The following is a 15778-nucleotide window of genomic DNA, read 5'->3' as shown; positions in this document are numbered from 1 at the left end:
TGTAAATTTTCATCATTCAATATATAAGGAAACAAAGATGTATACTTTCAGTGAAATTCGTTGTCGTGCGTGCAGTTGTGTATTAGTGTATTAATTAACCGCGTCTATACATATAAGTGAAATAAACATGTGTGTGTCTTCAAATATTTATCCAAAAACAAATATATAAGTGTGTGAGTGTGTGTGTCTGTGTATGTAAAAATCCTTCCAGTTTACCTCCACTAGTCAAGAATTGACGGGAAACCGGCGACAAAAATCCGTATTTTTTCTTTTCACTCTTTCTTTCTGCATTTACAACGACTATAGTAATTTTACGTACACAATGTTTCTGAGTTTTACTACAGTTGTTTGGAACTATTGGACGAAATAGTAAGAAACTTTGCTAATTTGGTGAACATTTGTCGGGATTAGTGACTTAGTGTAGAAAATAGTAAAAAATACAAAAAGTCCCCTTATTTCCGGTGGTTGCAATGTGAATATAGTAAATTCTAGTGTGATTTTATACAAAAATTAGTAATCTCGGTCTCTCCGTGTACAAAATTCTAAGTTTCCATTAGTTATTTTTTTATTGTAAATTTTCTTTTAAAATAATTAATTTACTCACCAATATATAGAACAATATGTTAAGATAAAAAGAGTTATAAAGCATTTCTTGAGAATTGTAAAATGAAAAATAAATTTGCAGAATTTCTGAATCATCATTTTATGTATTCATCTTATAAACTTTTGAAAATGGGAAAAATTTATTTTTAGTAAGAAATATTTACCGTGTGTTTTATTAATAAACAACTGACATTAAAGCAAAATTTGCTCATTTCCAGAAGGAAAAACAGTTTCGTTTTAATTGAGTCAGATTATAAACAATATAGTTATTCTCATGTGTATAAAATTTCTTAAGGCCATTTCGAATTCCCCCCTCCTCCCCCTTTTCTCGCAATTTAACCTTTTTTCTTAGATTTCAAAATCTAAAGTCGCAACAATAAGAGGAAAATTATAATTTTTAATAATAATATTTTTAATTATTTTTTTTAATATTATAGTAATAATTAACATTAAATATTATGTAGTTTATTTTAATATATAATATACATAATATTATTTTATTTATAGAATTATGAATTAACTTATTATTACAATGCTTTCCAATTAATAAAAATAATATAACAATATAATGTTATACAATAATTACATATTATATAATATATTGTATAATATTTATATAATATAGTGTATAATATATAACAATATAATATATTTGTTTTATTATATTTTTTTATTATATTAATTCCTGTTTTACTTAATTTGAATTTGAATATTATTCACTTTCGCGCCAAATTTAAATCGACAAGATGCGCGCGCATCAATTCGAAACTCGTCCCGATTGGTGCGCTATCTTGCTTTCCGCCCATTGGCTCGTATTCGCAATTAAAGCCAAAGATTCTGCATATATTTATTTTTGAAACAAAACAATCGCAATTGTTTTTTGTTTAAAAAAAAAGTTATCACGTTTTAATTAAATGATAATAGTTTCCAATAGATTCAATTTTCCTATAATTGCTTCTCTTTGTTTCTCAGCAAACTTAATAGCTGACGTAATAAAATATCGATGAGAAATTGATTTTCTCTTTATCTTCGGTAAATATAATTTCGCACGGGGAATTTCAGAGACAACATTGTATACTCAATGTTTTTTTTTACCATTTTTTTCTTTCCTCTTCTTCTTTTTTTACAATATAAATAAGAAGCCCTTCTCCCTTAATTTATACATCAACAAACGGCCGGGTTCGCTGTTCGCAATTATAGAGTGGGTCGTCTAAGGGGTCGAGGGAGGTAGAGACGACGCTAGGCGTCTGTCTCTTTTCCTCACCTACCCCCACTTATCCCCGCCAAATCTCTATCCCCACCAGTTATTCCCTCAACATCCCCTGGAACCCCGCCCGCACCTCAACTTATAAAAGATTTGTGTTGCGCGCGGTAAGCCTCAGTGAGACTTCAGCACACATTTGCGGATATACTTCTGTTTTATTTTTCCATTTTTGATTGTATTTCTCCATTTTCATAATTACTCAACAATAATATAAACAAAAGAAAGGTTGTTATTTTTTTTTTGGTTAGTGTCAATCGTGTGCTACCTTGAATAAAAAAAATAGTGACGTTTGTTTTGTGTCCCTTTAGGATTTCATAAAAAGAAGTAAGTCTAATTATATAAAACACTTTCAAATTTTGTTGTGTGTGTGTTGTGAAAGATCATGTGAATGTGTTTTGTTTTTAAATTTCCCCTATTTGGACTATCATCAAGAGAAAATATTTTGAAAATTACCCGATTCATTTGCGTACGAAAAATATATGTCGACAATTATCGAATCTAGTTCCCCTTCTTATCGAAACAAATTATTCAAAGACAGTTTCTTTTTTAAGAAGAATTTGAGATTATTTAGAAATAATGTCGATGATTTGCGAAATAATAAAGACAACATTAAAGGTAAATTCAGGATAAACTGTTAGGGACTTAGATAAACTTTTAGAACAACAAAATTTACAGACTAATAGAATTATTGACAAATAGAATTTAAAGAAGAGTTTATACAATAATTTATACAAGAATTGAAAAAAGAATAGAAGATCAAAAAATAAAAGAACAAGAACATTGTATGCATCAGGATTTCGTAACCAATTATGTCATTCATCTCATAATTCTCAGCTTAATTATTTTGGATTCTTTCGAAAAAATTGTTATTTGTATAAAACAACAGTAAGACATGTTGTACTATACTATAACTGGCATGGTTTTTGTAAAGTGAAAGAGTTTCGGGGAAAAAGTTGTGAACAGTACATACAATCACAGTTGTAAGAGAAAGTAGGAGCGTCGTTTCCGTTACAGATGCACACTCTTCAAATTTTCAATAAAATTAATACATTTTTTTCTACTTAATACAAAGCAGTTTTTTATCAATTTTCCCCAAAATTCTTCTACTTTACATTAGACCCTAAATTAATATTTTTAAAACTAGAATTAGCCTCCTAAGCATGCTGGATCTTTATACTCAAACCATTCATGGTTAGAAAAAAAATATGATAACAAAAGTGACGATAAGGACAACATGTTTCAAAGATAAACGTTTTCGAATGATAATGATTCTAGAAAAGACTTTGTACCCGTGATGAAATGAGAGGAGTAGGACCGTGAGAATCAATACTCTCGACCCAAAGGTGTACAAACTGCATCCTTCAGCTTTGTTCACATGTACCAAAAAGTGATACAAAATCATTACACATCCCGCAGGGGTCAAATTTATTCCAACAGGGAAAATTTTTAAGAGGATAAAACATCAACTTTATTTTCAATCTGTTATGGAATAACAGGAAGAGGAAAAAACATTAATAAACGGAAGTTTGTAATTTTTCCTCCTATATTTTAATTTTAACGATAAATTTTTTCTTTGACGACATAAACGAGACCATTCCGTTGACACTTTGACTTGTTTTCCATTCTAGAACTACCTGATCTAATCCGATGAAATATTATTTTATGCTTCATGATAAATATTCTAATGCTACTATGTATTCTTGTGGATTTATGTAAATAAGAAATATTCCTGGAAATATAGTCTTCTAGACACCCTTCTTTCGTTGTCTCTCTACCTGCTGACCCTAGAGAACGGCAAAACTTGCCATCGACACCATAGGTCAGTTTTCAAAACCCCGCGTGTGCAGGAACTGTACACTCCGAATAAAGAATTTTTCGCCAATGATTTATGTCTTTTGGCTAAATGTCCGAAAAAAATGTTTAGCAAATTCGGTTAAAGAATCAAAATTAGTGCAGCATTCTAAAAGTATTCTAAAAGCGAGTCTAATTTTTTTGCATTGTTTCTCTTTATTAATTCGACCTCCATTTCCGTCTACTGCTGCAGGCTTCTTTCTAGAGTGCCATGCGGCAAAAACAAGTATTCGGTAACGTAGGTCAGTTTTGTTTTCTGTCGACATGGAATTATTTTTTCATGATTTGAAAACTGAAAGCGATTTTTCGGATAAAAATGCAAAAATGATTAATTGTAACTTTTAGAGAAGTGGACTTTTTGTGTCAATTTGTGCATTTCCGAATAAATGTTTATCTAACTTTATGTGGTAAAAATTTACTAATTGTCAACTTTTCCTCTTTTCCTTTTTGTGTATTGTTTCCGTATAAACAGTTTCTTGAAAATTTCTATGAGATTTTCAGAGATATATTGCGATTTTTATGTAAAAATATTTAAAATATGAGTAAGTTCGCACCTGCGTAATATTCACAACGCATTTAAGCGGCAAAGAGGTCACACCTTGTCGTTTCGCTTCTCAAGAATCGCGAGGCCAGTTCCGTTATATCAATCATATTGTCTACTTTGGTATTTCAATTTTTAACTACGCGTCAAACATCTTTTCTCCAAACATCACTTCATCATAGTGCGAAAAAATACTCCGAACAATAAGGAAGAATACTTCTTGGTTCTTAGAAATAAATTTTACCTTCTAAACATAAATATAAGCAAAGTGACTACAAATTTAAAATTTATTAGCATACACTATAGTAGGACAGAGTATCGCTTCTTTATCGAGAATGATTTACGAAATCTCGATTTCAGATTTCGGGGAATTGGGAAATTTTTGCTCTGGAGTTGCAACATTCAGATCGTTTCTTAACAGTCATGCAAAATTTCATAATCACACACGAATTTTTTAAATTATTTTCGAAACTTCCTCTTTTGGTAGAATTGTCTTTTTTCGCACAACTAAACAAAGAAATGAATTCATACAATAGAAGTTCTATTTTGGCGACTAATTCTTCCTCTCGACAAGGCAAAAGCAGAACAAAGTAATGAAATAAAATTTTCTTTCTCTAAATTGAAATACAATTAGAGATATAATGCAACGTAATTAAGTCCTTGCGAATAAAATAGTGATGAAACTCAAATGATTCAGAAGACCTTCTTACATAAAAGAAATATAATAGAGAAGAAACAACGCATTTTCCCTTGGTACACGTGTTGAAACACGTGGTTCTTTGTCCTGCAAAATTCTTTATGTCGAAAATTAGACCAATTTTATCCTCTTTAGAAGCGCAATTGAAAATAATGGTCCATATTCCAATCACGAATGTAGCAAACATTGTAGCATAAATGTTTTTTTCTCTCTCTTTTTTTCTCTCTGTTATTTAAGAAATTCCTCTTTTTTAAAGAAGGGAATTTTAAGAAAAAATGTGTATATTTAATTTAAAGGAAAAAAATTGTAAAGTTTAAAAAAAAATTTACCGATTCAGATAATAAATGATGCATAAAATTTGCATAATCGTAAATTTCATCAATTGCTTACAAGGAAAAAAAAAGTGAACGATATACGTAAGGTTAAATAAACAAAATAAATCATCATTTTAATGTATATAAATCAAGTATCGAATAAAAATTATTCGATCGATTTGATAGCGATTTTTTAAACATCAATTTTTTATTCTAAAATTAGAGATAATAATTCAGGTCATCAATTTCTATTTTATGATTAAAATTTGGTTGGAAAATTAAATTAATTCGTTCAATTTACTAATAGGCGAAAAAAATCTTCCGATTTTGGAAAAAAAAACCTGTTTTCGACGCTTAACGTTGACGCTAATTTCGGGGCCTTCTGGGATTGAAAGTTTTAGGTTATTTTCGGTATTTTAGGAACGAAATATTAGAAATCAACTGATTTGTATTTACAAATAGCAATAATTAATCAAATTATTGCCAATTTTCGCGAAAAAGAACCTATTTTTGACGCTCGACGTCGACGCAAACGACGCTAACTTATCAGGGGCTTGAAAGCTTTAGGTTATGTTCGTTATTTTAGGACCAAAATATCATAAACTGATTTCTATTTACAAGTAGCACTAATTAATCAAACTAAGTGCTACTTTCGTCATTTTCGAGTTTGTTCCAAAGATTTTTGTACCAGTAAACAAATTTTTGCGTAAGAGAGAGGGAAAAAAATGAGAATTTCCGTTTCCGGTCGATATCGAGATTCGCCCCCGCGTCTTGGTTTGTCTACAGGGTTGTCGACCTCATTTTCAACCCCCTTCGCATGGCAAATCGAACGAATCTCGTCGCGACGCCAAGGAGGGGTCACGCATGTGGGTTACACACATTTACACCCACAGGAACGTAACGATTATCATTGAATCCCACTACCGGAAAATTCCCATCAACCCACACACTCGAATCCCAATGTCACTTTATTGAAATTTTTGAATCGTATTTTCTTTTCATTATTACTTTTTAAATTACAAAATTTACAAAAATGATTATTTTAATAAATTAAGGTCATGTTTACAACTACAACAGCTCTATCACTGGATTCATTGATTAATCATTTTTATTTTACTTTATATTTTCAATGATTTGTATTCTAATAGTTATATCGAAGCTTAATTTTTTCGGACTAAAAAGAATTGATTTTTTGATTATTGTCATAGTTTTTCTAAGCATATCAAAAATTGAGACAAACAATGAATTAAAAGTGTTGCGAGGCAAAACTTTTGATTCATTGTTTGTCTGAATTTTTGATATCCTTAAGAAATCTGTGATTTTAGATGCTTAGAAAAAGTTTTTACAACCGAAAAATTCCGATTCAAGGTAAAATTTTTATTTTCGACAACGAAACGAAACTCAAAAATGAAACTCAATGCCGCACTCGAAACTTGAACATGGCCTTAATTCTTTAAAAAGAATTATTTACGCCCCTGTCTATAAGTATTAATATAATGTATATAACCATACACGATCGGCGTAATTCTACGACACATGCGCATTGAACCCAGACATAACTGAAGCCCGGGAATCTGCTGTACGGCAAAGTTCACATTTTAACCCCAGGTCATGTTCAGCGAAACGTGTATTGATGTAACGTACAAAGAACGTATATATTTTTTTTACAATCCTACACTTCAAAAAAAAATCTATCATTCGATTTTTGAATCGATCGACTGAAATCAATTTTGAATTTTTAGACCCACTGTATAAAAAATTTTTCTGTTTCTAAAGAATTAATGACTAAAATTCGGCTATACGTTAGAAATTTTAGAGGGCAATTTTCGGGTATTTCGTGTAATTCAGCACTTATAGTGCGACACGAATTAGAAACAATGCAGTAAATATAATTCTATATGCAAAATAAAACAGATCTTTTGGAATGAATTTAGACAGCCGAGTTCTAATTATAAATAAAGTTTGTGATATAGAAATGCATTAAGGTTGAACCAGTAGCCCAGACTGGCGTTTGGGCGTGTTTGCAATACCCTTTTCGTGCTCTATTCTTGTCTTTGTGTCGAGTAAAAATTGCAATATCACGTGGTTCAATTTTGTGGCCACTTGCCAAAATTCAAAGTCTCTTGTGCGAGAGACGAAAGAGTTCTTAAATCTCACTTGCGCAAAAAGTTAAATTTAATCAAATTTTTTCTCAGTGTTTTAATTTTAAATAAAAGTAGTTTCAACAAAATGATTAATTTTAACGTCCCTGAAAATTTAGCGTCGACGTTGAGCGACGCTGAGCGTCGAAAATGATTTTTTTTCCACGAAATCCAATTCTTTTTACTCTACTCATCTACTAAAACCTACTATTTACTATTTTTTTCCACTATTTGGATTTTTTTTTGTTTCCGACACTAAAAGTTACTTTTTTCTATTTTTGAGAATGTGCACTATACTTTAAATTCACTAATATGTACTTGGAATAAAACAACTAATTTTACTCGCTTCAGTCATAAAAATTGGTAACTTCAATTTTACATTTTGAAACTTTTGTTATTTATTTAAAATTATAGTGAAGGTATTTTTCTAGTAATAAAAATTCAATTTTCAAGAAGAAATAAGTTCATTTGAACTCTGAGAATTTTAGAATTAACAATTCTTTGAATTTCGAGAAAAAAAAAACTACATCCTCTCCGTGACACTACATCTTTGGTATTTCCGCAATTTTCATAAGTTTCGCTTTTATCATTTCCATCGCCCATTTTAGATTAGTATTATCCGCATGTTCTCGCGTGATTAAAACACGTAGTAAACGGACGTGTCTCATTTAAAGTACTTAAAAAGGGCTGAGATAAACTAAGAGGGCAATCGAGGCTAAATAACCCTTCGCATTTTCTCAATGGGGCCAGGGAAAATGTCAAGGTAACATTTTTAACTGTCGATATTTCCTCACTCCAAAAAAAAAAAGAAATGGGTTAAGAAATAAAATTCCTCGAAAGCAGAATTTTCATTTCTTGAACTTTGACATTTGCGGGGGCAGAAAAAAAATTGTGTCGGATATTATATTCCTTGAATTCATATTTACAGAATAACTGGAAATTAATTTTTATATTATACTTTAGAATTGAGAATCTCATTAAAAAGTATTCACAATATAGTCTCTAGTTATTAAAACGCTTGCAACTTTAGATTAATTTATGCTTGCAGTAGATATCCTCGAAGGATAAAATCAAGGAGAAACTCGATCATGAGTGGGAATTGGCACGTGGAATGAGAATCCTTTCTCTATCATAAATTACACGTGCCATTTTTTAAAGCACGTGTCCTTTTTCTTGCACATCTGTATCATTCTTCTTTTTTTTTAATGCTGAGGCAAATCTCAGTAGTCTGTGTGCAAAACTAAATGCTTTGCTAATCAAATATTTTTAAAATAACTTTATTCATGTTGAGCACGTGTCTCTTTTGTAATGAAAAATATTTATATTTTTTTCCCCTTCTTTTGTACTTTTATCTTTTGTTTCCTAATTCTTGAATTCTTGAATCCTTGAATTTTTCAAATTGTGAAAATTATGAAATTTATAAAAATTTTTATTTTAATATTGATGAGTTTGATGATGTTTGATCAAAAATTGATGATTTAAAAGAAGTGCAAAAACTAGAATTTTAAATATTAATAACTTAGTTTCTTAATTGGCCAATTATATATGTAAATTGAAATATGTGACATAATGAATAACAAAAGATAAGAAGGGGAATTCTGTTAATTTATTCAAAAGTTACGTAAAACGGATGTTGCTATTTAAAAATCTCGAAACACTAAGTAAGAGAGATGACGTTTCTTGATGACGAATCGTCCACGCATTTTTTTCAAAATAAAATCTGCAGTGCAGGTGTTGTATATAGAAGTTCGATATTAAATATTGAAGATGATTTTCTTTTCTTTTTATAACACGCACATGTGAGCGATAGGATGACTAAAAAAAAAGAAGAAGAGAAAAAAAAAACGTCATTATCTTATGCTTTACGGTTCAATTGCATTAATGAACTCGAATGCAGCAATCTCAGTAATATTTAATATTTCAAAGGTTAATTAAAATATAATTATCAATAGTGGAGAAAAAATAAGTATCAGTACTAATTATTCCTTATTCAAGTTCAATTATTTAGTTGGGAGTATATCATTATATTATACACTGATGTTATGAAATCATTTTCATTCTCGCACGTTCTTTTTTTAAATTGCATTTATTTAAAAATTGCCTATATAGCTGAAATTTTTTATTTCAAATTATACATTTAGGGGAAAAACTTATTTCCTTAAAAAAAATATTCAACGGGAATTAAAACATTTTAAATGATTTCAATGTAAAGCATTTTTGAAAAAATATTACTAAAAATTACAAATTATTCTTATAAAATTCAATCATTTTTGTTTGTTGAAATTTTTAAATAAAATTCTTCAAAACTTTAATTATTTTAATAAATTTAAATATTATTAGTTTCACAACAATGAAAATTTTCAAAGTTTTAAATTAAAAAAATCTTGTGAAATTTAATTATTTCTTTGAAAATTCTCACTATGAAATTCAATTTTAAATCAATTCTTATTCGAAAGTTCTATTCGGGAATTTAATTATTTAAATACAGAAAATTGGAATAATTGAATATTTCTTAAAATTTATTGAATTCTTATAAATTATTATTTAAATACTGAAATTTTTTGGAATAATTGAATATTTCTTAAAATTTATTTTTTTTAATTTATTGAATTCTTATAAAGAGCTTCATAAAAAATTTTAAAATAATTGAATTCTTTTGAAGGATTTTTATTATTATAAAATATTATTTTATTTATAAAATTTTTAAGAATAATTGCATTTTTTGAACAATTTTATAGCTTATGAAAATAATTGAATTCTTGCGCCAAAATTTTATTTAAAAATTTATTTTAATAATTCGAGCAAATCTTTAAAAACTGTACAATTAATAAAATAATTAATAATTGAATTTTTTGACGAATTTCATTAAAAATTTTAAAAAATAATTGAATTCTTACGAAAAGAATATTCTGGATCACTCTAAAAATTATTCAAATAAATTATTATTATTTTTATGTAAAAAATTTTATTGTTTACCAAGAATTCTTTTGCAGAATTACTTAAAAAAATTTGGGAAATTTGAAAACGAATTTTATTATACTATTGAATAATTGAATATTTTTTAAAATTAAATTCTTTCGTCGAGTTTTTAGTAAAATTTTTAAGAATAATTGCATTTTTCGAGGAATTTATTTAAACAAAATTTTAAATAATTTTAAAAAATTTATTTAAAAATATTTGAAATTCTAAGATGAAAATAATAAAATTTCTAAGAGAAATTTTATTATTTATGAAAATAATTGAATTCTTCACGAGATATTCGTTAAAATTATTGAAAATAATTGAATTTCTACAAAGAATTTCATTATTTTTGAAAATAATTGAATTCTTGTGATGAATATTGTTATTTATAAAAATAATTGAAATTTTGCAAAGAATTTTATTTTAATTTTTGAAAATAATTGAATTTTTGGTGAAAATTTTTTCTATTTATTAAAAAAGATAATTCAATTCTTCACGAGAAATTCAATACAATTGTAGAAAATAATTGAATTTCTACGAAGAATTTTTTTATTTTTGAAAATAATTGAATTCTCGTGATGAATATTATTGTTCATGCGAAAATAATTGAATTTCCCCAAGAATTTTAGTAAAATTCCTAAAAATAATTGAATTTCAGTGAAGAATAAAATTTTTATAGTTAAAATTTCGAAAAAATTCAGCTAAATAAAAATTCTATTTGACAAAAGTGAAATTTTGTCTCTCGAATTGCAAACATGTATTCCCCCCCTCTCTCCACCCAAATATATTAATGAATCACCTCAATATAAATAGTAGAGTTTATATAAAATATTGTTCATTAAAAATTAAACTAAAAGTAACTCAGAACTATTCAGAAGCGATTGGAGGACGTCTGGTTTTGTTTCAACACATACGTGTACTGCCTTGGCAAACTGCGTTCCACTTTTACTTTCTCTGAAAGAAAGCTTCTTACATATATATAATACCAAATATATAACACGTCATTGTTATAACGAATTTGTGAATTTACTCTCATTTTCGTAATATATATTTTTTAAGAAAAAAAAAAAAAAAAAAATTGCTAAAAAAATTTTTTTCTCAAAAAAATTCGAGTTCTTTTTTTTTTAATAATATTACAGCTCGTTTTGAAAAGACATCCGGAAAAAGAAGCTTGTCTCTTTGCCTAAAGACAGGGCCAAGTTCAACATTTCAGAAGGTCGTTGACCGTGAGCCAAATTTGCATTTTGTTATCCCTGGAATCCGACCCAGAGATTCTTTTTGAGAATCATTTTCTATCCGTGATTGATCTACATATATTAATTTTTTTTGAGAATTTTTATTTAAAGCAAATTTTTATCAGAATTTAATTTTGCAGAATTGAAATTTAATTTATTTAAATTTAGCCGAATTTATTAAATTTAATTTATTTTGATTCAGTCGAATTGGAATTTAATTTATTTGAATTTAGCCGAACATATTGAATTTAATTTATTTTTATTCAGTCGAATTGGAATTTAATTTATTTGAATTTAGCCGAATTTCTTGAATTTAATTTATTTTTATTCAGTCGAATTGGAATTTTATTTTAAATTAGCAAAAATAGAATTTAATTTCTTTAAATTTAGCCGAATTGGAATTTAATTTATTCGAATTCAACTGAATTTGAATTATATTTCTTTAAATTTATCTCAATTAGAATTTAATTTAATTTCACTTTAGTCGAATTTTCGAAATAATTTTCTCTAATTCCAGGAAGTTTTCATTTATTATAAAAAAAATTTTGCAAAAAATAATTGAATTCAGCCGAATTAGGATTTAATTTATTTTAATTTTCGGAAATGCGGAAATTGAAAATTTTGAAAATAAATGAATTTTAAAAAATTATGCTAAAAAAATTATTATTATTTTGTATACTAAAAAAACTTCTTTAAAAATATTTTAATAATTTTAATATATAATCTTTTGAAGCGAATTTTCATTAACTCCAATTTTTAAAAATGGAATTTTCCATTTGAAAATTTTTGAGTAAAATATTTTTAGCTTTAAAAATAATTCAATTATTCTCAAAATTCGCAATTAAAAAATTTCAAAATTGTTAATAAAACACTTTTAATAAAATCAATTATTTTCAATAAATTTTTACAAAATTTCCATGTTATTTGTGAACTTTTTTATTATATATTTCAAAAATTTATCTGGAAAATAATTATTTAACACTGAAAAAAATTTGATTCAAATAAACGGTTACTTTTCTATTACTGAAAAATAATTATTTACTTATAATAAATAATTATTTACTTAATCAAATATTTTTTATTTAAATCAATTAAATTGTATTTGCATCAAAATAATTTCCATTTTTTTTACACAAAAAAATGGAATTTCCTTGCAATATTTGGAAGAAAAATCGAAAAAATCGCACGTTTTGGAAAATTACCAGAAAAAGTGCAAAAAGTCCAAAAAATTACATGAAATAAAGAAATGTATTTAATTTCTCATTTAAAAAAATGTATTTCCCCGGATGTTTTATCAGCGAATTATTAAAGAAAGTGTTAGAGAAGGGGAAGGGATCTGATAGATGAGCAGAAGAAGTCTGAAATTGACAGTTGGCTTCTCTTTCTGTTTCAGTTATCAATTGTCACGCAAACATGTCGGTTACATCTGTTCAATCCGCTAATGAAAGTCTTTCTCGTCATGGGTAAGCTTCAAATTTTCTACGCTCTCATATTTTTTTTTTTTTAATAAATCCCCTTTTTTTAAATAATTTTCCAAAAAAATTTTTTTTAATTATTTTGTAAATTTCCAATATAAAGCAAAAAAATTTTTCTTAAAAAATGTTTTTTGTATGTTTTCTCCTTTTGAGCAATATTTAAAATTTATTTATTTATAAACAATTTTTTTACCGCAAAACGCCAATGATTTGCGTTAAGAATTTATTGAAAAATGACACAGATAAGTTATATTGTGATGGAATGCATAATATTTGCAACAGTGACGTCAAATTTTAATAAAGACGTCAAGAATTTTTCAATACTCATTTAAATTTTCTATTGATTGAAAAGTGTATAAAATTACCTCTCGTAGTAATTTTCATTGTATTTTTTTTCTCCAGAGAAATAGTTCCAGAAAAGAAAGAAAATTGTGAATAAAAATTAAAAGGACTTGAAATAATAATTTTGAATAAAAACATTTTTGAAAAAATTGTGACTGAAAATTTAAAGAACAAGAATAAAAATTCGAAGCGAGCTTTTTGAATAAAAATTTAAAGAAATTGAACAACTTTTTGAAAACTTTTTTTTTTTCATAAAAAACTTGTGAACAGAAATTTGAAGAACTTTTTAAATATAATTTCGAAGGACACAAAAAAAATTCAAGAAGCTTACGGAAAATTTTTATTCCTTAAAAAAATGTTACTAGCTTACACTAATATTGTAAAAAAGTATTATTAAAATCTCGAGAACTTTTATTCTTAAGAAAAAAAAAATTCCCACAGTTAATAAACTTTTATAATCGCACGAGGAATTAGCAGCGGATTAATGACATTCACTTTTACCACATTATTAATTTTTTTTCCAGAGCAACTTCTAAAAGTTATTCAATAATTTTTTTTTCCTTCATAAACCACAACTTTATGAACTTCAAAGACACACGTGTATGATAAAAGTAAAATACAATAAAAAATAATGTACAATTTCCTCTTTTATTTACTTATCGAAAAAATTTTAAACTCGCTTTTATTTAAAGGCACGTGTAAAATTTCGTGATTATATTAGGAGAGAAAATTTTATAAGTTAGTTATCAATTTTAAAATAGAAAAAAAACGTGGAGAAAAAATCATTGACAAATTTTAAAAGGAAATAATAAATAAATAAATAAATAAATAATAATAAATGAAAATAAAATAAGAAGGAAAAATTATGTAATATATTGGAAAACAATAGAGAAATGTTTAAAAACTTTGGTAATTGTTTCTTCTTTTTTATCGCAATTTATTTTTATATTTATTTTGTTTTCTTTATTTTATATATTTTTGTTACGAAATGTAATTATCATATTATATAATAAATTATTATAAAAATATTAATAACAATATTATTTATAAATGGAGAATTTAAATTCGAATTTGTTGAAATTATTAATATTATTAAACAAATTAATTAATAAATCAATCAAATATTATTTTAAAAAATTACATTCTCTATAGTTTTATTATTATTATTATTTTTAGAAAAATTTAATGATTATATAAAAAATTTTTTTTGCTTTCAAAAATGAAAAAAAAAATTTATGCTCGCAACTTCATTATAGTTTAATGACACTGTCTCGCGGAATTATTTTAATTATCATCTAAATCATGTGATGGAAAAAATTATAATTTTTTTGTTTTAAAAAAGAAAAGAAACGTTATCTACTGCTTGAATAATTATATTGACAGAGGTCATCTTCTCTCGGAAACGTTAGGAACACGTGCCTCTTTAACATATTGAGACTTTCAAGGAGATAAAATTATTTATATACATATATGTATATAAAACCCTATTCGTGGAAAATTTAATTACTTAGGATTTTATTTAAATTTAATAAGAATTATGTAGAGAAAAAAATTTTATTTTTACTTTAATAAATTTTTATTTAAAACAAAAAAAAATAATTTCGTTTGATAACTATACTTTTATTTGATTCAAATAAATTATATTTGGTTTAAATAAAAAATTTCTCTGGATGATTTCTTTATTGTAATTAAATTTCTTTCCTGTATTTATAATTTATTTGCTTTATTTAATTTTTTTAAAAAAATTTATTAACAAAATTTATTAATTAATATAACATTAATTTATTTATTGTTTAATTTATTTAATTATAAATATTTAAAGTTTGTACCTATTCACGTCAATAAAATAAAAAAATGAAATGTTTGGAAATTGCAGTTCATTGGAATGAAACATATAACATACACTTGAAAAATTAAATTGCACATTCAATGAATAATCATGTACAATATATATATATACATGCAAGGAGAAAAAAAAATCTTATTACGTTTTATTCATGTTATCATCGCGTGAGAGAAACTTATGATTTTTACCGCTTCTCTTTTATACTTTCAATATTATGAACTTTAATACTGTTTCAAGTTCAAGGTTTAATTTAAACAAAAAGGAAAGAAAAAATTTTGTCTTTTCCTCCAATATAATTTATTGATAATTATTCCCCTCGACAATTATAATGAAAAAAAAGAGAAAAATTATTGTAATTTAAAACAGTAAATTTAAAAAAATAATTTTTCACAAAAAAAAGAAAAATATGAATAATTTAGTATTTAAAATATAAAAACTACATATTATATAATTTAAAAAGACTGCATTTTCCAAATTTAAATATTTTTATCTGTCTCGAGTTTCTTAA

The 15778-nt window shown here is 26.0% G+C and overlaps 2 protein-coding genes across 3 annotated transcripts in view; one reads left to right on the top strand and one right to left on the bottom strand.

Annotated features, from left to right (window-relative positions):
- Window positions 1–15778, bottom strand: part of LOC122502045 (ankyrin repeat domain-containing protein 6) — a 208774-nt gene that overhangs the window by 184704 nt on the left and 8292 nt on the right. The window lies entirely within an intron of this gene.
- The window catches only part of LOC122502053 (protein pinocchio), a 65350-nt gene that overhangs the window by 43129 nt on the left and 6443 nt on the right, over window positions 1–15778 (top strand). Inside the window, exon 2 of the mRNA XM_043611923.1 lies at window positions 13001–13070. Coding sequence (XP_043467858.1) covers window positions 13001–13070 — 70 coding nt within the window. The remainder of the gene's footprint in view (window positions 1–13000; window positions 13071–15778) is intronic.

Source organism: Leptopilina heterotoma, unplaced genomic scaffold, assembly GCF_015476425.1.
Source record: "Leptopilina heterotoma isolate Lh14 unplaced genomic scaffold, ASM1547642v1 Lhet_22, whole genome shotgun sequence".
NCBI classification, from domain to species: domain Eukaryota; kingdom Metazoa; phylum Arthropoda; class Insecta; order Hymenoptera; family Figitidae; genus Leptopilina; species Leptopilina heterotoma.
Note: the sequence above shows the minus strand (reverse complement) of the source record. Positions and strands in the feature narration are given on the sequence as shown.